A 23,817-nucleotide genomic window follows, 5' to 3' on the forward strand; every position below is an offset into this window, starting at 1 on the left:
CTACCATGCTTTGGCATATCCATAGAGGCCAGCCAAGAGCATCAGGAGCTTCGGAGGGCTGCTGCAGGCGCAATCTGAAAACCAAGAAGACAACCAGAATGATAAAGAAAGAATGATGAGGGGGGGAAAGGAAGTGACGAGAATGAGTGGGGTTCCATACACCTGATAAAGTTACCTGATATTCATTCATAGGAGGGAAAACCCCTGAAAAAAACCTCACCCAGGCAACTCGTCCCAAGCAGGGAATCGAACCCTGGCCCGCTGGGTTCGGGAGCAAACGCGCTACCATGAGACCACAGTGGTGACTAATTTTGGTTTAATGATAATACTTCGAAACCACTTCTGAATTTCACCAAGCAAGACATAACATTGATGGTGCGAACTCAGTAGGCTAATTCTTTTAATGGTCTTGTATTTGATACCTCTTTGTACTGGAAAACTTTATCCCAAAAATCAATAGTAAAGCTGAAATTTTTCCATTTCATCAAGCTTCATCGTGCGCCACTGTACTTAAATGTTTTCAGTAACATTTTTGGCTGTGCTGAATTAAGAAAACCTTGATTTGTTGTAGAACATAATGGAAACTTAAACTAGCAACATTTTTCAGTATTTTCATGCATTCATAAAGTCTTTTCAGCAGTTGCTTGATTGGGTGAACAACGAAAGAAACGCACAGTCATCAAATTAATTTTTCACTTTGTGTATTAAGGCTGTGTTGCAGCCATTAGGTTGTTATGTAGTTAAGGGCAGAGTACATTGATACCGGTAGTCATCTAATATTGCAAGACAAGTATTTTGAACAAAGACACCTGCAGGATCCAATCTTCGCAGCGATGTCGAGATGACGCTGGGATAGTAGGGTCTGAGGATGGTGTGAAAGATACACCGAAACAGCTGTAAGCCACACGTGCTTATATAATTTAACACTAGTAAGTTTGCCACTTAACCAGTCATTTATATTTAAGTGTTAAAAGTAGTGTATGCAAGATTCAAGATGGAACAACATTACATTACCTTGACTACTTGACTTTCAAAACGAACTGTGAATGGCTCTCTTAACTGTTTTTCCCTTTCTGCGTTTTGCTGATCCAGTTTTGGTAGGTGCTATTTTTTTTCCAGAGTAGGTAGGTGGCCTCTGATCTGAGTTGTAATTACCACTTGGTCAGGTTCAGCATCTATATGAGAATATACCTATGTAGCCAAATTAATCACAAGATCACAAAACCTGATTCACGAAATTTCTTGGCTATTTTATAAACTGCGATTTTACCAAGAGGATCAACTTGCAGAAACTTTGAAGTTGTCAATGACATCTCTATAAGACGAACATTTTAACAATGTAATGTTTATGAAAGTCCAGCACTGTATCTGCGTGGTATAAGGCATTATGCTTTGACCTAGTGATACGAAATGACAGCAGGTTCCAGTCCTCAGGGGAGAGAACAAATTTTCTCATGAAATCTCGACCAGTGTATAGGAACCAGTGACACTCAGCAGCATGTTGAATTTGGGGAGCTACAACACGTAGTGAAATCCAGCTGTAATGGCTGTGGTGGGGATTATTGTGCTAATCACATGTTACCTTCATACCAGTATTGCTTTGATTATCGTTCACATTTGCTGAGGCATGTAGACGTGAGGCCAGCAGTCGACTGATGATCTTGACCCTCCATGGGCTGTTGTGCCACGGATCTATTTATATATTTATGAGTCATCCATGTAAACTTTGACATAACCATACAATTTTAAAGTTAATTTTTTGTGCATTTTGACAGGTGATAATTAATTTTATGGTTATTGGCATATAACAACAAAATACTGATCCTGTGTGTTCTGTAATATTCCATATTTTTTAATTTAAAGTATGGATAAAACTAAATGCCTTGAATTTATAATTTCTGTGGTTGGTTAAACTATGTTGTGCAATTCACTATTCTTTTGTTTTGAAGGCTGCCATTATTTCGCCTTTAATATTGGAGAGAAATACATGTTGTTCATACATTCTCCAGTTTTTATGTTAAATATATTAATCACATTTACTTTAGCACAGTTAATAGCAGTTAATGTCCCAATTGTCACACAAAATATAAATAATAATATTTTTCATATATTTAGAATAATAAGTACATGTACTTTAATATAAGGCTGCAGGAAAACCAGCAAGAATGTGGCATCAAACATACGATATCACTTTATCAATTAAAGGTTTTACTCACCAATTTGTAACAATGCAATCTTGTATGGAATTTATCTAGAAATGAATGTGAAATTGCATCCATATTTCCAAATTAGTACAGAAAAGAGCAATTGTAACAGGAAATTAATGTTACATTTTTGTTAAGTTTCTTGCAATATCATTATAAAAAAAACGTGCATTATATTATACCATATTTGTATTTTGTAGCACAAAATGAAAGGGGTACTTTATTATTTGCATAATAGTAAAATAAAGTCATGAAAATACTAAACTGCACTCAAAAGTTACATACTAAAACATTTTCTAAGCGTAAAAAAATCACACATTTTTATAAAATTGATCTGCTATTAAACTGACAAAATCCAAACAGCATCATACACAGAATAAAACATGCCTGAGATCACAATTCTAGTTCCCATGGAATGTTAGTTTACTACATTACTTTAAGTATGAATCACTTCACAGTACATGATTATCTCATAACTTCAACAGGGTGGACAAACAGTTACTCAAGAAATAAAAGTAATATACAGTAAACGTATATAAATGTAACTGTAGGCTAATTATATGAAATAATAAATAGACTAGTTCACCTCCACTACAATCACACAGCTGTAAATTAAGCTACAAAAGCAATGTACTGGTGCAACTGGTTTTCAAACAATCTGAAACTCGTCATACTCAGCTCTTTTATTTTCAGGTGTGTGCATATTATGAAGGAATAGTTTCGAATCTATTATCCTATTTAAAGAAAGTTCGACTATGGTCTTAGACTCTACGATTTGTTTTGAACGAGACATGAATCAGGCACTGCAGATACAGTAAATGATGACAAGAGAGCTAAATATGTACTGTACCTTGTCTTCCATACCTCAGTGAAAAATATGGCATTTCGCTTTACAACTGGGATGTTACAGGCTTACTGTTTGGAGCAAGGGGTTGTTTACAAAAATTTGCATGTAATATCCTTAAATCCTTTAAAACTCCCTTTTATGAGATTCAGAAGATTGTGATGGAAATTCTGAAGGCCTCTCTTCAAATTCTACATTATCATTTATATGTTAACACACAAATTTTTGTTTTAATGTACAAATCGAATAAGTATTTTACTCGTTTCATTTCCCTTTATCTTCTATGTTTGTTAATTTCCGACCCCAGTGGTCAACCTCACTTGAGGACAGATGATTTTAAATAAATCCTAGTAGGGTCATTCCATACAAAATTTTTAAATTTGTAACGTCAAGTTCTGGATTTTTTCAATATTCTAGTAAATGAATGTCATAATAATAAATAGTTAAATGGTCTAATATGAACTTCATCTCACCAATGGTTGAAAAGTAATGAAGGGTGAAATATTCGGGGAGTTGATATGTAGACTACTGTTAAAAAATATTATTAAAATGACATGCTTCATTGTATCAACGTAAAAATTGTGCCACTACAATGATGACTCTATATATTTAAACTTTCTTCTGAGTTATTATGGATTTTTACTTCGAGCATGTATTAAAACTTACAGTAAAATAAAGAAATGTTAATGTTCTCAAATCGAATATTTTTTTTTTACTATGCTCTTTTTTCTACAGTGAGATAAACAAACTCTTAATCTATTACAAAAATTTTATGATGGGATCTCTAATACTTTGGGAAATATTAAATAAACCAGAATTGCAAATGTTGCCATTAAGGATCAAAGTCGCGTGTAGTGTATTACGTCACGCGCTCATACCAGACACCCACACGCGTGCTTAGCAATCGATATGACAAATGCCAGATGTTGCAACATCCGTTCAATGGTACGCTAATAGATTTCACATGAGAGTTTGTTTTTTTCCTATTATAATCTCAGCGCAACTTTTTCCCTTCAGTTTAGAGGGTGATTTTGTTCTGTTCTGTCATTGTAACTTTTTCCCTTCAGTTTAGACGGCGATTTTGATCTATTCTGTCATTGTAAGTTGTAAGTGTTCAAGATGCCTAAATTAAAGACGAAAAGTTGGAGTCATCTGTAGTGTTGCAACACTTTCGGACTTTAAAACATTCGTCACAAGTCTGTATAAGAAAAGTGACAAGTAGCATGTGTAAAAAGATCCTGTATTTAGTGTTAGGTGATGCAATTTGAAATGCTTTTGCCATAACATTTCAAAAATTAAAATAATTAGTGAAGTTGCTGGGATTGAAAGTAAGGTCGACAAATCAACAAGCGAAGAAGAATGTTTACAAACGGAGGCGGGAAATTCAACAAGTGAAGAAGCATATGCTCCTGAACTTAAGGAACTATAAATGTATCTATCAGAAATATTGACGTCATTGTTACAGAGAAATTTAGTAGAAATTTAGTACAAGGAATGGACGACAACTAACAGGGTCAATATGATTTTAGTGAAAAGTGACTGTGTAAATTTCATTAATAACTTCATTGGTTGGCTTAAAAAATTCAAGATACTGTACACAACTTCATTGCAAAGTCCCAAGCAAATTATTTAAGTAGCTGAAAAATGAAATAAAACCCAGTGAGTTCATTATCATTGGTGATTTTTCAGAGAATTACAGTTTCATTATTCAGGATGCTACACAAGGTCATCACTGGAGTACTTCTCAAGCAACAATACACCCATTCACAGTATATTACAGAAATTCAGTTGGTGGTAATTTAGAGAACCTTTGTTTTTCAGTAATTTCGGAATGCTTAGTTCACGACAATGCAACAGTTCATGTTTTTTAAAGGAAAATGATAGAACATCTGAAATACACACGTACTGAAATACTAAAATATATTTCAGTAATGGAGCAGCTAGTGAATACAAGAACGAAAAAGCTCCGTTAATCTACTCAATCATGAACACGATTTTCAAATACCTGCGGAGTGGCATTTCTTTGGAACTAGTCACGGTAAAGGGCCCAGTGACAGTGTAAGGGGTACAATCAAGTGACTCGCTGCAAAAGCCAGGAACTCTAATTTCAACTCCTAAAGGACTATATGATTGGTCAAAATGCAATATACAGGGAATCATTGTGTCATTCACATCCATTGAGAAACATGAAGTAATTACAAAATCTAAATCCTCAGAGATTTACCGGCCTTAAAACTGTTTCCGGAACAAGAAGTGTTCACTGCGTGGTTCCAGTTAATGGAAAGTTAGCAATAAAACCCTATTCTGCTTCATCAGATGTACCAAAACTAGTTGAAATCAGACATGTGATGCGCACCGGTCGTCAACGCGGAAACGCTTCTCGCAGTGACCAGCAGCAGTGATGGCGCATGGCACATGGCGCAGCGGCATAGATCACCCTTTACACGGTGAATTCTTTTAATTTATAACTTCCTTATTTTTGAAGATCCCATTATGAAAATTTGACAGCCTAATGAAAATGCTCAGTAAATTGTAATTTATTTTTTTTACGTGAATTGAAGTATTCGATTTTATGTAATAGCGTTTTTTTTAATAAATTTTCGAATTTCTTTAAACAGAATTTTCAGAGCTGCACTGAATTATAGTATCTTAATAACCTATTTTGTAAGCTATCTAACGATATCTTTAAAAAAAAAATTGTAATTATTCCTATGGTCAGAAAACAAATTTAATACATCTTAATTACACAACTTTTAATACTGTATCACTTCGGAATATGTATGGTAAGACTTTCCTGTGTTAAATTTGAACATACCTCGTTAACATGTTTCGACCTATTTATGGGTCATCTTCAGAACTGATCGTTGTTGGCCTTGGCGCCACTTGTTCTGTTTCCTGTGAGGGTGTGTTCCTGTGGTATACTGTAGAGTCAAAGAGAGTGTGTTTTGAAGTTGAGTTGTGTGTTGAGAATTTCGTTGGGGTGTGTTTTGTGTGTCTGTATATTTCATATTGTTCTAGTGTGTTTAGTTTCTGGCTTTTCGGTTGGATGTGCAGTATTTCCATGTCTATGTTGATGTCTCTGTGGGTGTGGTTAGCATTTGTGATGTGTTCTGCATATGTGGAGGTGTTTTGTAATTTTGTTATGGCTGTGATGTGTTCTTTGTAACGTGTTTGAAATGATCTGCCTGTCTGTCCTATGTAGAAGTTGTTGCAGGTGTTACATTTGAGTTTGTATATGCCTGTGTGGTTGTATTTGTTTGTTTATGTTGTATGTATGTATGTAGGTATGTATTTATTCACACTGCAATGGGTATATACCCGGTGGCAGTGGTAACTAATTACACTCAATAATGACAATAATAAACTTATTAATTAAAATTACAATTAATAATAATACTAATAATTAATACTAACAATAATTTATAATAAAATAATAATAATAATAACAATAACAACAACAGGGAATATCCTAAATTAAATGAAGCACGATCACTTAAAATAACATTTAAAATAAATCTAATTTGTATCTTAAACCTAAGTTCGAACTAAAACACACGAGTATGATATGTTCATATCTGCGCAAGTACCTTTCAACTCATTTCGCTGTCAACTCACTCACTGCACTGGAACTACGACACATTTCACTGATTCTATCCTGATTTCACTAACACTTCAAAAACATTTCACTGTTCAAATACTTTGCACTGCCACTGTAAGCTATAAAGCTTCAATGACAGGAACACGTTTCACTTACACAACACACTTCACTGACACAACACACTCCACTGACACAACATACTTCACTGACACAACATAATTCTTCACTGATACAACACTTCAATAAAAAAAATATAATTTACACCCTTTAAATACTGTGTATAATTACCGTCTATTAGTAAAGTCCTTAAGCCTATTTTTAAATACATTTTTGGTTGTTGGTAAAGCCTTTAGTAAGTCTGCAGGTAATTTGTTCTGTATGCGATGTTGTAATTTAATTTCTTGAATGAGGTTGCAATGTTATGTGTGTTTTTGTTTTCGTATGTTAGTGTGATGTATTTTTCGTGTTCTTGTGTTTGTGTTGTATTCTTATGTTTTTTGTGATTATGTTTTGTCTTAACGTATTATGTTGTCTATTATGTTAGGGTTGTATCAGTTTTCTTGTGCTATGTATTTGATTGTGTTTAGCTCTTCGTTGTAATCTTGTTGGTTCATTGGTATGTTGAGTAGTCTGTGTACCATTGTTCGAAATGCAGCTTGTTTGTGTTGTGTGGGGTGGTTGGATGTGTTGTGTATGTGTGTTGTTGTTGTTGTTGTGGGTTTTCTGTATAGGCCTACTTTGAATGTGTGTTTGTCGTCTTCTTTTGTTATTGTGATGTCTAGAAAATTTATGGATTTGTTTTTTCAATTTCTAATGTGTAGTGTAGCTTTGGGTATATTTTGTTTATGTGTTGATGTAGGTTTTGGATCTGTCTTTTGTTTCCTTTGTATAGTATTAGTATGTCATCTACGTATCTGTGCCAATATATGATGTTGTCTGCGTGTTTGTTGTTGCCTTTGTTTAGTATGTATGTCTTTTCTATGTGGTGTAAGAATATTTCTGTTAGTATGCTGGAAATGGGTGATCCCATGGATAGGCCTTCGGTTTGTGTGTAATATTTGTTATTGTATGTGAAGTAGTTTTGTTTTGTGATGATGTCTGTGGTGTGGATGATTTCTTTAATGTGTTCTTGTGGTGTGTTATTTTTGAGCATTTGTTCTAGTATCTGTAGTGTCTCTTTTATGGGTACGTTTGTGTATATGTTAGATATGTGGAAAGTTTCTAATGTTGTATTGTGTGGGATATGTTTGTCTTTTATTTTATTCACTATGTCTATGTTGTTCTTTATTATTGTTTGTTTTTCGAATTTTATAGAAAAGAAGAGAAAATTTAAATGTGGATAGAACATTTTGTAGCATTTCCGTGGTGACTTTAGCACAGGTTTCAATGATACGGTTCTTTAAATGTTCCACATTCTCAATTTTCTCTTCATCCTACCAAGCTCTTTATGTAACCCCAAAAGAAAAAATCAAGATGTGTTAAATCTGGAGACCTGGCCGGCCATTCTATTGGTCCACATCGACCAGTCCAATGTCCAGGGAACTGTTCGTCCAGTCTGCTGCAACATTTCTGTGGCTTAACCTACCAGAATGAAGAATATCAATTCTTTCCTCTTTCGATAATATCATCACGAAATCAAGAAATTTGCTATATGAAAGCTTCAAATAAACACAACAATGCGTTGAAACTGTCACAGGTTAACCAAACAGTAAAGCAGGAAAAGTTAATTACCAGAATTGCATAAAAACACCTTTCCCAAAGCCTCCTTAGTACTGTACCATGTTACAAAATATCTGTAGATGCAGTAACTAATGTTTGTGTCATTATTACAGTTATCTTTAAATAACTTGAAAACGATTAGAAATATCTCAAAACGGATTGCACCATTGTTTTTCTCAGAAAATTTCATATGATTTTGAGTACCTACATGACCCCTTTTCCACTTAAAATTTCAAAGTTGCATCCAGAATGGCGGCTTTTCAGATAGCTGAAGGCTAGAATCGAATGTGTCACTGGTAGAGCATTTGGTCTTACAAATACTGGTAACACCTATAGTAATCGAAAATCAAGCATATGGAAGGTATTTATATGGTTCCAGACTTTTGATTCACTCTGTATATCGACCAAGTGTTTAATGCCATCTTATATATAGTACATATATATATATATATATATATATATATATATATATTAATATTCCTGAAAATAAAAAAGTTCAAATAACTTTACATTGTTTTCAGAAACGAAATTTAGTTGCACAGCAAATAGCCCACACGTCATAACTGCAACATTTTTTTTATAAATCGTAGTTCTCATTATGATAAATTAGCGTTAACAGGATCTATTTTCTTATAATCTTTTTTCCTGCTCAAATGTTTTGTGATCCTTTGTCCCAAGCACAACTTTTGTAACCAATCAAAAGATGGCCCTAATTCCACACCCCATGGCTATAGCTCCTTTTATATTTTATAAAAAGGTCGTTATTGCTTAACGATAATAAATGAACTTTTATTACATCTAACCAAACCATATCATTAATAATAACTCTTTGTAGATACCTTCCAACATAGTGCATGTCTCACAGCACAGTTGATTTCTCCTATGTCAATCAGGTTTTAGAAATAGCCATAGTACGACTACTGCTCTACTCAAGATCTCTGAAGACATTCGTGAAGCTATAGACAGACGTGAAATTACTGTATTGACACTAATTGACTTCAGCCGAGCTTTTGACACTGTCGACATTGACATATTGATTTCAAAGCTAAGACAAATGCATCTTTCTGAGATTGCAGTCACATGGATGGACTCCTATCTTCGCGACCGCCAGCAATATGTATATCATGATAATCGTTCTTCTTCTTGGCGACACGTGAGAGCAGGTGTCCCTCAGGGGTCTGTACTAGGTCCTTTGCTTTTCACTCTATATATTAATGACCAGGGAAAGGATTTATATGTAAATACATATTTACTTATAAAGCTAATATAATTTATATTTTGCATTATCTTTATGTTTCACAATGTGTAGGGTTGAAAAATCCTACTTTTATTTTCCATATTTTTCCATATTTTAGAGTTTAGTACATATTTTCGTTAATTTCCATATATTTTCCATATTTCATATAAAACAGTCCATATTATATTAGGTTTAACAATAAAACAAAACAAAATTCCATTAACTTTTAAAAATACATTTCAACAATAGAGATTTAAACACATGTTCAGTAATCCCTTTAACATCAGAGTTATTTGAAAATTAGCAGTCCTATCAACAATGGGAAAGTAAGTTACAAAACTGTATTAATTTAATTTAAAATTTTTAACAGACTTCAGTTGTGCAGCTCAACAGTTAAATGCCAGTCAGAGTACACATAGGTTCAGTTTTGTAAATCATACTATAAAGACGGTAAATATGCCAAAAGTACGTCATTCAGTCAATTTAAAATCAAAACTAACAAGTTACATTTCAGAATTTAAAGAAGATGGTTTATCAACTGACAATAAAATATTATTTTGTAATTTGTGTCAGTGTGCAGTATCATCTACACAAAAGTTCCTGGTGCAACAACACATTACAACTAGTAAACATCAGGCCAACAAACAACTAAATTCCAAGCAGAGACAATTGTTTTTAACACAACCAACAACATCGAATGTAAGATCTGAGTTTAACATCGACCTGTGCCGTTCTCTCATCTCTGCTGATATTCCTCTCTACAAACTAAAGAATAAGGTCTTCAGGGAATTCCTTGAAAAATATACTCAACATACAATCCCGGATGAGTCAACACTTAGGAAGACGTATGCTCCATCCATCTACGATGAGACAATACAGAAGATAAGAGATGAAATTAAAGATAGTTCAATTTGGGTTTCCATTGATGAGACTCCCGACAAAGAAGGTAGACTTGTTGGTAATGTAGTTATCGGTTTGTTAAGTGAACAATATTCTGAACGAATTCTTTTACATTGTGATGTTCTAGAAAAGTGCAATAACAAAACTATAGTTAAACTGTTCAACGAAGCTATGGGTATCCTGTGGCCAAAGGGTATTATGTACGATAATGTGTTATTCTTTATTAGCGATGCTGCCCCTTATATGGTCAAAGCTGGACAAGCATTATCTGTTGTATATCCTAAATTGACTCATTTTACTTGTGTGGCGCATGCATTTCATCGTGTGGCAGAAGTGGTCAGAGACAATTTCCCTAAAGTAGATTTGTTGATTTCATCAGTGAAAAAAGTATTTCTCAAAGCTCCCAGTAGAGTTAACGTGTTGAAAGAAATGTACCCTGAAATTCCATTGCCACCAAAGCCAATTTTAACTAGATGGGGTACATGGCTAGAAGCAGTTGAATATTATGCCGAACATATAGACTCTATTAACAATGTTCTCCTTGCATTGGACTCTGAAGATGCAGTCTCAATTGATACTGCGAAAACAGTTACCTGTGACATAAGTGTGAAGAATGACTTAGCTCACATTCAGCATACATTTTCATGCATCATAAAAACGCTCAAAAGTCTCCAAAATAGGCACCTTTCACTATCTGAAAGTTTTGAAATTATAAATAGTACTGTGGAACAACTGAATCGTGGTAGAGGTAAAGTTGCAGATGCAGTAAGAGCTAAGGTGGACACTGTACTTTCAAAAAACCCTGGATATGAAGAACTACAAAAGGTTGTTGCTGTGATGAGTGGTGAATCAACAGTGAAGATTAACTTGGACTTATCCCCAGCAGACATTGTGAAATTGAATTATGTACCAGTTACTTCTTGTGACGTCGAACGCTCTTTTAGTCAGTATAAATCTATCCTCAGAGACAATAGAAGAAGATTCACTTTTCAGCACTTGAAAGAAATGTTTGTAACCTATTGTTATGGTAACAGACAATAAAAATTGTGTTTTGTTGAAACTACATTGGAAGATAAGGTACGTCCATTATATTTTTTGTTTAGTTTGATTAAAATGTACCAATATTTAACGTACATAGTCATTTTTTTATAATTTTAAGTCCATATTTAATTCCATATTTTGGTAAAAATCCATATTTAATTCCATATTTTGGTAAAAATAACTACATATATATTTACATATTTCATATATTTTTAGTCCATATAAATCCGTTCCCTGTTAATGACATTTCTTCAGTTCTGGAGCACTGCCGATATCATTTGTATGCGGACGACCTTCAAGTATATATACACTCTCGGCCTGATACTCTTAATGAACGTTTGTCGAGCCTCAATGACGATCTTTTGTCAATTAATAATTGGGCAAGAAAATTTGGGCTAAATATCAATCCAGATAAAACCCAAGCCATTCTCTTGGGACAGCAAAGGCTTTTATCCTCTATTACTATGAACACCTTCAGCCTGTCTCTCTCAGCAACAAAATAATTCCTTTCAGTGCCACTATAAAAAACCTCGGCATCTATTTCGACTCTAATATGAACTGGAATACGCAAATCAGATATATCTGTAGAAAAGTTTTCTCTATCATGCATTCTTTGAAACGCCTGAAAAATTTCCTTCCTACTAAACTAAAACAAATTCTAGTACAGACCCTTGTAATGCCTCACTTTGACTATTGTGATGTTTTATATAGTGACCTAAGTGCTGAACTTTCTCAAAAACTTCAACGTGTGCATAATGTCTGCGTCCGATTTATTTTCAATATCCGCCGACATGATCATATATCGGAATATTTTCTACGACTCTCCTGGCTCCGCTTGCAAGATCGACGATTAGTACATTCTCTTTGCCTGCTATATCGAATTATACATGATTCCACACCCAACTACCTTGCCTCTCGGTTTACTCTCCTAGCTTCACATCATAATCGTAATACATGTTCACAGCACAATCTATTGCTATCAATACCACATCATCAGACATCTCTGTACTCAAGTTCTTTCTCAATAGCCATGGCCCGCTCATGGAATTCGCTGCCGCTGGAAATCAGGGGTAGTCTTAGTCCCCAGTTGTTTAAAATTAGGTTGTTTAGAAATATTTTAATTGCACAGAACTAGTTTTTAGGTATAATTTTTATTTATTATTATTATTATTATTATTATTATTATTATTATTATTATTATTATTATTTTACACAGTCATTACTTTATTTTTCCATTAACACTAATATCTAGGTAATTGTCATTGTCTCAATGTAACACATGCTGTGCTGATCATACTAGTTGTACTATTCCTTTAGCTGTGAGATTATATTCATATGTACTAATTCTTTTTTTTTCTTTTAACTTAATACTTGTATACTAGAATGTATTTTTCTGTTTGTGATTATGTATTCAGTCTCTTTTTTTTATTACATATATATTTTTTTATTATTGTTATTTCAAAGTTAATACTGATTGTGTATATGTATTCAATCTCTCTTTTCTACTTAATTATGTTTATTATTATTTTTAAGTTCATATTTGTATACCGGTATGTATTTTTCTGTATGTGATTTGATCCTGGTTGAGTGGAAGAAAAGGCCTGATGGCCTTAACTCTGCCAGGGAAAATAAAACTATTATTATTATTATTATTATTATTATTATTATTATTATTATTATTATTATTATTATTATGTCATACAACATGGGATTTGTACACTCTGTTATTTTATGATGGCATATCAAAGATTAAATTAGTATTGTTGAAATTGGTGATAGCAAGATGGTATGTGGCAAGATTAGTCCGAGAATTCGCCATGGAATTATTTTACTTTCACTTTGCAGTTAGGTTAAAGTTGCTAGGATTTCCATATATACGTGATTGTCCCCTATTTTTCCTTTTTGTTCCGGTTGAAAAAAGTTGTCAGGATGCCTGTTTGTTCTATATTACATAAATGTATTTTACTAACTTACAAATCTTTTTCTGTAATGCAGAAGTTAGTTATGCTGACTGGCAGTGATCCTGCCATCTAGCAATAAATTTTCATAATGTCCAATATGTGAGAAAGCTGTATGAGAACAGGTTGTTAGTAGTAGTCAGAAGCTATTGTGCATTAGAAGGTGGAGCTGGTATATAAATGTGATAAAGAATCTTTAAAAATGTTGAGCTTATTTGCAATTTATTTTGAGTTGCAAATTGTTTTTGCGGCTATCTCCATAAGCAAGTGTGGCCTACATTTAGCAGTGAGTATGGAAAAGAATGGAACTTCATTGGAAGAGGAAAACAAACTTCTATGCTCAATGCAAATTATGTAGCTGTGAATTTAGCATGTCTCATGGTGAGAGGTCTAACATAATTCAGCATATTAATACAGGAAACATGAATTGCAACTTCCTTTGTCATCAAAATCTGTAGGAGACTATTGCCATCACTGAGGCACCATCGAAAGTTTGGGCAACTAATTTTGACTCGCAAGCAAAATCATTTATTTATTATCTCACAACATGTTGATAGAGAGAATTGGGAGAATGATAGGCAGTCACCATTGAACACTTCCATCCTTAGAGACATAACGAAGTACCGGGATTGATGCCATTTGACATTTCATTGTAATATCAGAAGTTTCGTTAAGAATCAGTGCAACAAAATTAGAATGTGACATTTATTTTTAATTTGAATGGTCAGAATCTCTGATTTAAGTGAATCAATGAGTCATTCTTAAAATCAGGAGAACCACGGACTACAGTACAGAATTTCAAATAATGACGTAACTCCAAATCATTAAAAACTAACACTTTTAGAAGTTCGACGTAATTTCCTTGATTTGTAGAACAAGAACCCATGTTGTGACATCTAAATTAAATGTCCTGCGACCCTAAAAGCACTGCATTGATTAGATAATTTTTCCATTTTCTCTAACAGTTGCTTTGTTTTTCAGTAAACAAGCTTATATTGACTCCTTAGCCTAAAGATAATCCAGTCTTTTCCTTTTTTACTAAAAACTGTGAGGACTTTTAAGCATGAAATCTGATTATGTGATGTTTTATTCCGTTTATTTGCTTTGTAAATATTGTCATTATCTGAGGTATTAGAACATGGTTTTACATTTGCGAACAAAAGACAAGGATAATAGAAACACTTGTTATAATATGGTTGCATCCATATAACCAAGGAATATTTTATTTAAAAAATTAGCTAAAATGCCTGGTGCATGTTTTAATTTTGGTCTCTGAATTGAGATTTGCCCTTGTTGGACGTTTGGCTTTCACTTTAAGTTTTTCACTGTAGCTCAGTTTATGCACTTAATAGCACTAAACAAATAATACTTGCTCAATATTCACATATGTTCATTAGCACATGACTGACAATACTGGGATGTGGAAACGAATTTCATCCCTGTGAAGGATCATAAAAGGGAAGAATTGCTAGAGAAAGGTTTTTAGTACTGTTACCATGTACAAAAGAGGGTGGGTGACTGCCTGGCTGGCTGCCCTACGGCAATGCTGGTTCTTTGTTTTGCTGGACTGCCAGCACAATCTTGAAGTTGCATACAGCGTATTCCGAATCTCACCGGACCAGTGGACATCAATGACGTCACACTGCAGTGAAATAGGAACAAAACTGCTGGAAGGTTCAATGGCTATCATGCGGCTGTACAAGTTGTTGTGTGTGCTACGCTAGCAAGATTTTGTGAAATTTCCGTACTGCCATCTCGTTCAAAGAAAAGAAAGCATAAACAATTTATTTCTTGAACCGGTAGTAATAACTGGTCCGTTGACATGTTCGCTCATAAGCCATTAACATATTGTTTTTACGTTGTGCTCATTACAAACAATACAGCAGAACCAAAGCAGAACACACTGCCATGACACAACAGTGCTAATTCCCGCCCTATACAAGAACCAATCAGTGACGTCATCATTGAAATTCGGAACACCGTGATGCCATCAGATTGCTCAGCGCTGAGATTCGGAATATGCTCATACTTTGTGACTACTTTTAACAGTACAGAAAAACAGATTCATTTTTTTCTTCATCTGCCATGGTGAGAGCACTGAGTAGAGAATCGCCACATCTTGGGTCTCCTTAATTTAAATCATTGCCTTACCTGCTAGGTGCGTAAGTGGTTTCAAATGTTCATTCATTCCCAAGGTCGTGTCAACTACCAGTATTCTATTTCCATTTGAAGTTTTCAATAGAAATTATGTAAGATTTTTTATTAAGTATTACAGATGAAAATACAAAAGAAGCAGTGCTTCCACCACATCCATTGATGCTACCAGTGGCGTATACTGGTTAAAGGGTTTGGGCTACCGCTGACCCTATTATTACACAAAATATATCTAACAATTACTTTAATTTTAATTACTATGGTAAAACTAATAATACAAAATTATTACATTATGTTATATTATAAACTTTTTCTTTTGTAATTTCCTTGGGCTACTGCCGGTAGCCCCAGTAGCCCGCAAAATACGCCCCTGGATGCTATGTATCTGAAGGCTTTGCTTCTGCTTGACATATCATGAAGGTCCAAATTTCCATTTTACTGCACTGCTCTGGGCTTCTTACCATGCGCAATGTCCTGTATCTGTGACATTACTTTTTTCTGACACTGTACATAAATAAGAAATCAATTAATCAATTACCATCTTGAGATGTTTCCTTTCAAACTGCATGGAGTTGATAGAGAAGGGAAAGTAACCTATTGAAATCGAATGTAGTCCCAGGTAAATAATTTTGCAGCCTCAAAATTAGCCCAAGTTCGTGAAGTTCCAAGTACTTCATTCTCTGAAAGTCTGTGTGATGATAGTAAACAAGATTGTGCATATTGCGAGGATTTTGCTCCTCAAATAGAAGAAGTAAAGCATAAAATTTCATCTTCAAAAAAAAAAAAAAAGAAGTTTTAAAATTATTGACTTTGGCACCCAGAAGTTGGACAATTGAGGAAAATGCCGCAGAATGTTCTGCTTCCAAATAAATGATAAACAAAATGCGAACACTGAAAAAAGAAAATTAAATAAATTCTTGCTGAGCCTGCAAAATACCTGGGAAAACACCTCTCTGAACAGACTAAATGAAGGTAAATTATTTCTTGAAGATGATAAATTTTCTATTATGTGTCCTGGAAAAAAGAATATGTTTGAGTACAGTAATAAAAATTCAAAAAGAGCAGAACTTACGACTATTGTATGTTAGCAGTTACATCTAAAATTCAAAAGACATCATCCAACATTAAAACATGGATTTTTCTAATGATGTTGTGTGCAGCAGTGGAATCCAATGATAGGTATACTTCCTGTATGTCTCATCTGATGGCTATGGCTCTACCAGAGAAAAATTGTTACTAGGACTTAGATATCTGACTAGGCTTCGGACAATGAGGGACACCACCTCGAAACTAGTCAAGCAGGTATTTTTCATATTAACACTAGAAAATACGGTATATGATGAGAGACATTACTTTGTCTAACTTAGAAATCTATGAAAGGATTTGCTACTGTGGTTGGAGTGGGTACTATACAGTGACTTTGATCTTAAGGTGTTGGCAAAGAAAAAAATAAAATAAAACATACTCCATTAAGCCTTACACATTCCCTCACAACATTTCTTTTTTTGTGAACAAATTAGAGGAAACTCATTCATAAAGGTAATTAGCGAATTAAGATTTCTGATGAGGGGGGGGGGATAGAATCCTAGATAGAGAATACCATACATAAAATTATTATTATCCTCATTCGATACGGCTCAACGCTTGGTCGCACTGAGTTGCTTGTCTTGCATCTTGATTATAATAATAATAATATCCATGAGCAGGCTTAAGATAAGATGTGTAATTCCTAAGTTATTGATTGTTGTCAGCTTGCTGGTGATGATAATACATCAATATTATTTTCTTTGCTTACTTTGTACTTTATAAAGTACATAATATACTCGTATGAAAACAAATATATTTTGTGAGAGGGATAGAAGTTATCCTGGCAGGGATATTAATATGAATTTATGAGAGGGTGGATAACTTTCCAACAGGGGGAAATCCCCTCCCCATTAATACGCACCCTGCACCGAGTTGCCCTTTAGGCTATCTAAAAAATCGAAATGGCGAAATTAGGCTACATATGATTTACTTTTACACGTTTACAATATAGTATTCATAAGTTTTCAGACCACTTTTTTAAGGCCTGTAACACATTACAGTGAGAAATATGAGCTGTGACTAAATACAGGAACACGCTTCACTAAGTACACAGGCAAGGAAATAACGTCACAAACAGACAATATAGCTTAAGTGTTGATCACAAGTGCGCCAAACCACTAGCCCACATTACTTATCTATATAATAAGCAGTTACGCAGGCAGGGTGGCTCACTGGGCTGAAACCCACCAATTTTCAAGAAATATTTAAGATTTATAGCAATCCACCACTGGCATTGTGAGTGCGACACTTAAGAAAAATGTTGTTAGTACGACAGTGACTAATATTTTAATTAACAAATCCTTTATATTTCTGTTGACAAGTTGTTGGAATTGACCAATGAATTTCAAAGAAATTATGAAGCTACCATTCACAACACAATACCAATAACTAGATAAGTACCGGTAATTAATTTTGGGTCAGATCTGTTGATTCACTCTGCAAGGACAGAGACTGCAGTTTGCTTTGTAACAACTTCTGAGGAGTCTAAATTGATTTTAAATTTCATAGTACGGTATTAAACAATATCAGGCAGTATATCTCACTTGACGATATGTGTCAGAGGAAGAACAATTGTTTGTATGCATCTAAAGTGTGATTAGTGTAATATGTAGCTAATCGGCAATGTATGCAATGGAGGGGAAAGGAACTTGCCACCCTACCCCATTATCTCCTGGCCTAGTTGCCTCATAAGTGGTGCCTTGTAGGTATCACTTGTGAGGTTCAGACCTGTCTTTGGACAGTTGACTAACCAACAACAAACAATTATTATATTATTGTCTTTTAAATATGTTGCATGTAAGTTATGGGCAAATTTTCCATGTGATATTCCCAAAACTTGGCACCCATCATCTTAACTGATTGATTTGCAGTCAGTGTCATTGTAACTATTATTAAGTCCACTGCTGTGGAGTAATGGTTATCACGTCTGACCATGAAATGAGCTGGCCTGAGTTCAATCCTGATTGGGACAAGTTACCTGGTTGGGATTGGATCTCGGACTCATTTCACCATCATTAATTTACAAATCATCATCATCATCATCATCATCATCATCATCATCATCCATACAATAGCCCGGGTTAAGTTCACTGTGTGGCATGCTATACTTGTACAAGAGCCCAGCTGTTCGGCTACCCAATCATTCACAGAACAATAAGCTTCAGGCTGCAGTGCAAGTCTTCGGGTCCCTCCTCCATACAAGAGAAAAAAACTATTATTAAACTCATTCATTTTATTAAAGTGGAAGTTTACAATCATTATTACATTTTGTGTACTCTTCTCTGGTGATTCCGTTGACTTCTGTTTATTCCCGCGAGCCACCTTGATGTCTGCCCTGCTGGAAAACAAACACAATTTTACATATTAATTCGACATTCGTAATTGACAAATATTAATTATCAAATACATCAGTTGAACCATTATTGAGAGTTTTTTTAATGATATAAGGGCAAGTCAAATGAAATCTGGGTGATGTTAATAACTTTTGACACAGCTGTAGACATTAAATTACCTTCATATGGTATTATCATTGTTTAGTACAGTAGAGGAGGCAAAACCTGTCCTGTAACCCTATCAAGTGCCTTGGCTATATCACCAATGGGTATGTAGGGGAAAGATAGGTTTTAGTCTGAGATGAACTTTCGTGTCGGTAGATTTGTATAATATTAACCATCATAAAACAAACTCTTTTTCTGATAGCTCATTCTTTCCCCTCTCGTACAGCTCACATGCTAGGTCTCGCCCCTTCAGCTATAAAAGCATGAATTGATCTGACAATGAACCCTACCTGCTTCATAAACAATAACTATCCTATCCTAAGCCAGCATTGTATGGTATAGTTGCAGATGATTTCTAGTGTGTCAGGCAGTTATAGCTTCAAATGAAGACAGTATACAGAGAGCTTTTTTGAGTTAGGCAAAGGTGCTGCTGAACATAACTTAGAAATATCTCCAAAAATCTAGATGTGGAATTTTATGGAAAGAATTCAACAAGAGCAAAAATTAGTAGTTAATAATGCTCTAATTTAACAAATAATAGGTTTTAATTATTACGCAATGAAAGGACAATATACCTAATTAATGAATTTCTTTATATTACATCAACAGAAGCAGAGTATTATAAATGCTTCCTCCAAATTCAAAGCTGCCCCTTGAGAAAGCTTAACAGTCAATTTGATTTACGAAATTATTAACAATGAATTTATATAGAAATATCAATAACAAATGTATCAATATAAGGATCAAGATTGTTGGAATTAGCGAAAAGTTACAGAAAATAATAAAAAAATGTATTTTATAACAAACATATTCGGCAAGTATACAATTATTTTCTAGTTAATGAGATATAAATTACTTTTTAAATTGCCACTTACAATTTTACCTGAGCAACATCATTGGATGTCAGCCTCAACAATGTTTTAATTTATTGTTTATTTGTATTTTATAACACAACTGACGTACAGTACTATGTACAAAAATTGTCTAATATATATATATATATTCCAAAACGGGACAGGTACAAACCAAAATTCTCCTTAATTTCAGGTAACTCAATCCAATCCATATCTATGTTTATTTCGTTAAAATGTTGTTTAATGTTACTATAAGTACAATAATGCAGAATGAGAGTTTCAGGGCATAAAATAAAGAAAATGTTCGTGTGTACTTGTCCCTTATTGACAGTGCTTACCTGTTTTTCATTCTCCAGTGACAGTCTGTCTATGCAATTCAGCATTCTCTCTGCTTCATGCTCCTGATCTGCAATTACGCACTGAAGATCTCTGATCTGTCCCTTCAACAGATCATTCTCCTTATCAGCTCCTTTCAGACGTTCAAAACATTTTCTCAGATCGTCAATTTCAGGCTCCAAAGCAGCAACTTTTTCATATTTCCTCTTGAACAACTCTCGCTCTGATGCTATAATTTCCATGTTTGTGGTCTTCTCCTGCAATGCTACTTCTATGCTCGATAATTCATCTAGTCGCATTTTCATTGAATTGCGTTCAATTCTCAAAATATCTGCTTCTTTTGCTCTATGACGGAGTCTCTCCAGTTCTGCATTGATGCCATCATAATCGTCTAACTTCATTCTCAGCGTATCTCTTTCTGCAATGAGACTCTGAGTATTTACTGCTTTCAGTTCTAATTCGTTTACTCTTTTTTGAAGAGCATCACGTTCACTTCTCGTTATAATTAATCTTTGTTCCAGTGATATATAATAATCATGTTGTTCTTTCTGGCTCTCCAGTTCTAATTTCAATGCATCTCTTTCTCCTTTCAGGTACTCCTTATCTTGTTTGAGAGCACCTTGCTCCTTCATGGTGGCTTCCAGTTTATGAAGTAGATGAGAAAGGCTCTCTTGACTATCAGAAGCTAAAGCAGCTCTTTCTATTATCAAATCATCTCTCTCTTTTATTGTTGCTTCCAATTTACTCGTTAAAAATCTAATTTTTTGTTCAGCAGCTTTGCCAGTATATGACACTTTGCCAGAAATTATGCCATCAACATCAACACCAGCACGCTCAAGAGCTTCTATTTTCTTTATTGACTCTTTGTATGCTTCAAGAGCTCCTTGAGGCCTTTGAATACGACCTAAAACTAGGCCATCTACGTCTACACCTGCATTTTTAAGAATTTCTAACTTTTGTTCCATTTCATTACATTTTAGTGAAACGGCATCACAAAGATGGAGAGAGTCCAATAATTTTATTTTGAGTTTGTCGGCCGCATCTGCCTTTTGTTTCAATACAATCAATTTTTGTTCAATGTCACTGTAAGATTCCAATCTATTTCTTACGTCTTCAACTTCAAAGTTCAAGTTTTGTGATATTTCTTTATCTTGTAATTCCTTTACTTTCTTCCGGCAATTAAATACTTCCTGTTTTAATTCGTCATGACTTAGATTAAGATGCTGTTTAAGACCAGCATTTTCATTCAGTAAGCTGTCTCTCTCATCCTTGATGCTCCTTAATAACTGCAATTCTCCTTCCAAATCAATTATTCTATTCTTTAGCGCAGCTTCATCCCGGCCACTGCCACCCATCAACTCTTCTTGAATCTGTTGTTTCTGTTTCTTTAGTACTTGATTTTCTTTATGCAAGTCATCGACAAGTGACTGTAGGAAAGCTGTTTTTGCAGCTAACATACCTTTCTCTTCTTCAATGACTGCCATCTTTTTGCAGATTGCTTTCAGTTTCTCCAATTGTTCCTTAAGCAGCACTGATTCTTCATCTAAAGAAATATCACTTTTTGTTACTTTATCCATCTCAGCTTCGATAGCTGCAAGCTCATTGTTCATGCTCAAGTCTGGTGTAACTTCCAAAGCCTTCAGACGGGCCAGTGTGTCTTTCTTCTCTTTTCTTAATCTACCCTGTAAAGTATTTTACAAATGTTGAAGAAACTGTAAAGTTCTAGATTTTGTTTCTTCCTTTCAAGATTGCTATTACAAAGAAACAATGGCTCGAGATTATGAAAGTTTTCAATTTTCCAACCACATCTTGTTCAGTGGTATGCAGAGTGATTATCTCATCCTGTTTCCTTTCGTCTGAACTTCAGCAGTCACTTATCATAGTGTCAAATTTAGAATAGATAAAATTATGTAGTGTGTGTTATACTGTGCTGTAGGAATGTAAAGTCTAGAAATTACTGTAAAACTTCCACGCATGCAACTGGTGTAGTTCAGACTCGAAATCTGAGGTTGTGCTTGGGTGTGGGTTCAATAATACTTGCGCTGGTTAACCAACAGGGTTTTTTCCCCTGAGGTTTTTTCCAAACATAAGGCAAATTTTAGGTAATTATACGGTGAATCCTCCATTTCATATCATTATCACAAAATAGAAAACAAGACTGTGGTGTATCAAGGACATAGAAAAATCTCCAAGTAAAAAATATGTAAGGCAAGTAATTCTAAACTGAAAAGCCAACAAATCTTGATGTATGTATAATTGGTATAGTCGTGATCACTCACATCGCATTTATAATATCAACTACCATATTGGTACATAATTAATGATGGAGTAAAATACTAGTTCATATTAAAAAACAGAAGAATGAGATTCATAATATTAACAAACGTATGTCAAAAAGTTACATACATATTAAAACAGATTCGTCATAATTATGATCTGAACCAAACTCAGTATTGTTTGTTACTATGTTTATGAGGACTGACTTATTGTAACATCTCGCATTCGATTCATGATTCCAGCATAAAAGTCAATTATGAAAATTTTATTCTCCTAACATCCTACGGAATATTATAGGAATTAACTACTATCACCACTATTGGGATAACTACTATAGGTACACATTGGCAGGTGACTGCAGGGCGCAGCTCGTCAATTTCTGACATGTCATATTTTGGATATATTGCCAGTCACTGCTGCTGTGTACTGTCATGATCTATCTGCAGATGGAGACGTGTTTGACTCTGTTTTGTACAGAAGTATGTACCTCAGTTCTAGTTTAACTGTGGTTGAGTGTAGTTCATTTCTCTCATTTGTTGTGCGGCAATGGTCAATAAATATCTATTGAGGGAACATATATGTATTGTACATAAATAATAAGAGATTCTTATATTTTGATAATGGGTGGTCTAGTGGCTAGGGCGCTGTGGATGGATCCGAGCCCCGGCATGCTCAGATTTGTAACCTGTGTTGCACAAGCCCATGGTCCATGTAACACAGGGGTTTCTCCGGAAACTCCGGTTCCCCTGTGGCATCCAACAAATCTCCATCATCACTATCTCATCTCATTACAGGTGTAGTGTAGACCAGCCTCCTATGGCGCACCTTGGACAACGACTCTGTCAGTGAATTGGTCTACACAACTAGCTTCATATGGGTGAATGACAAACAGTCAAATACCCACCATTAGACAAAAAAAAAAAAAATTTAATAATGGCCCATGGTCTGGTTTATTTTGTTTCACTAATATTTCTTGTGAATGGCAAAAATTTGAACATAAATTTTCAAGTATAAATACACCATGCAATCAGGTTCTAAGGTCTCCTAAATTTCCTCAGAACTGGGAGCAGACGGAAACATGCGATTGAGCTTAAAAGACACGGGCACTCTT

General features: G+C 34.6%; 1 protein-coding gene across 1 annotated transcript in view; it reads right to left on the minus strand.

Moving 5' to 3' along the window:
- Positions 1-23,817, minus strand: part of LOC138691398 (uncharacterized) — a 35,128-nt gene continuing 11,311 nt past the window's right edge. The window contains exons 2-3 of the mRNA XM_069813310.1: positions 20,251-22,111; positions 1-74 (exon numbers count right to left, since the gene is read on the minus strand). Of these exons, the coding sequence (XP_069669411.1) occupies positions 1-74; positions 20,251-22,111 (1,935 nt within the window). The remainder of the gene's footprint in view (positions 75-20,250; positions 22,112-23,817) is intronic.

The sequence above is a fragment of the Periplaneta americana genome, chromosome 16 (assembly GCF_040183065.1).
Source record: "Periplaneta americana isolate PAMFEO1 chromosome 16, P.americana_PAMFEO1_priV1, whole genome shotgun sequence".
Classification (NCBI taxonomy): Eukaryota; Metazoa; Arthropoda; class Insecta; order Blattodea; family Blattidae; genus Periplaneta; species Periplaneta americana.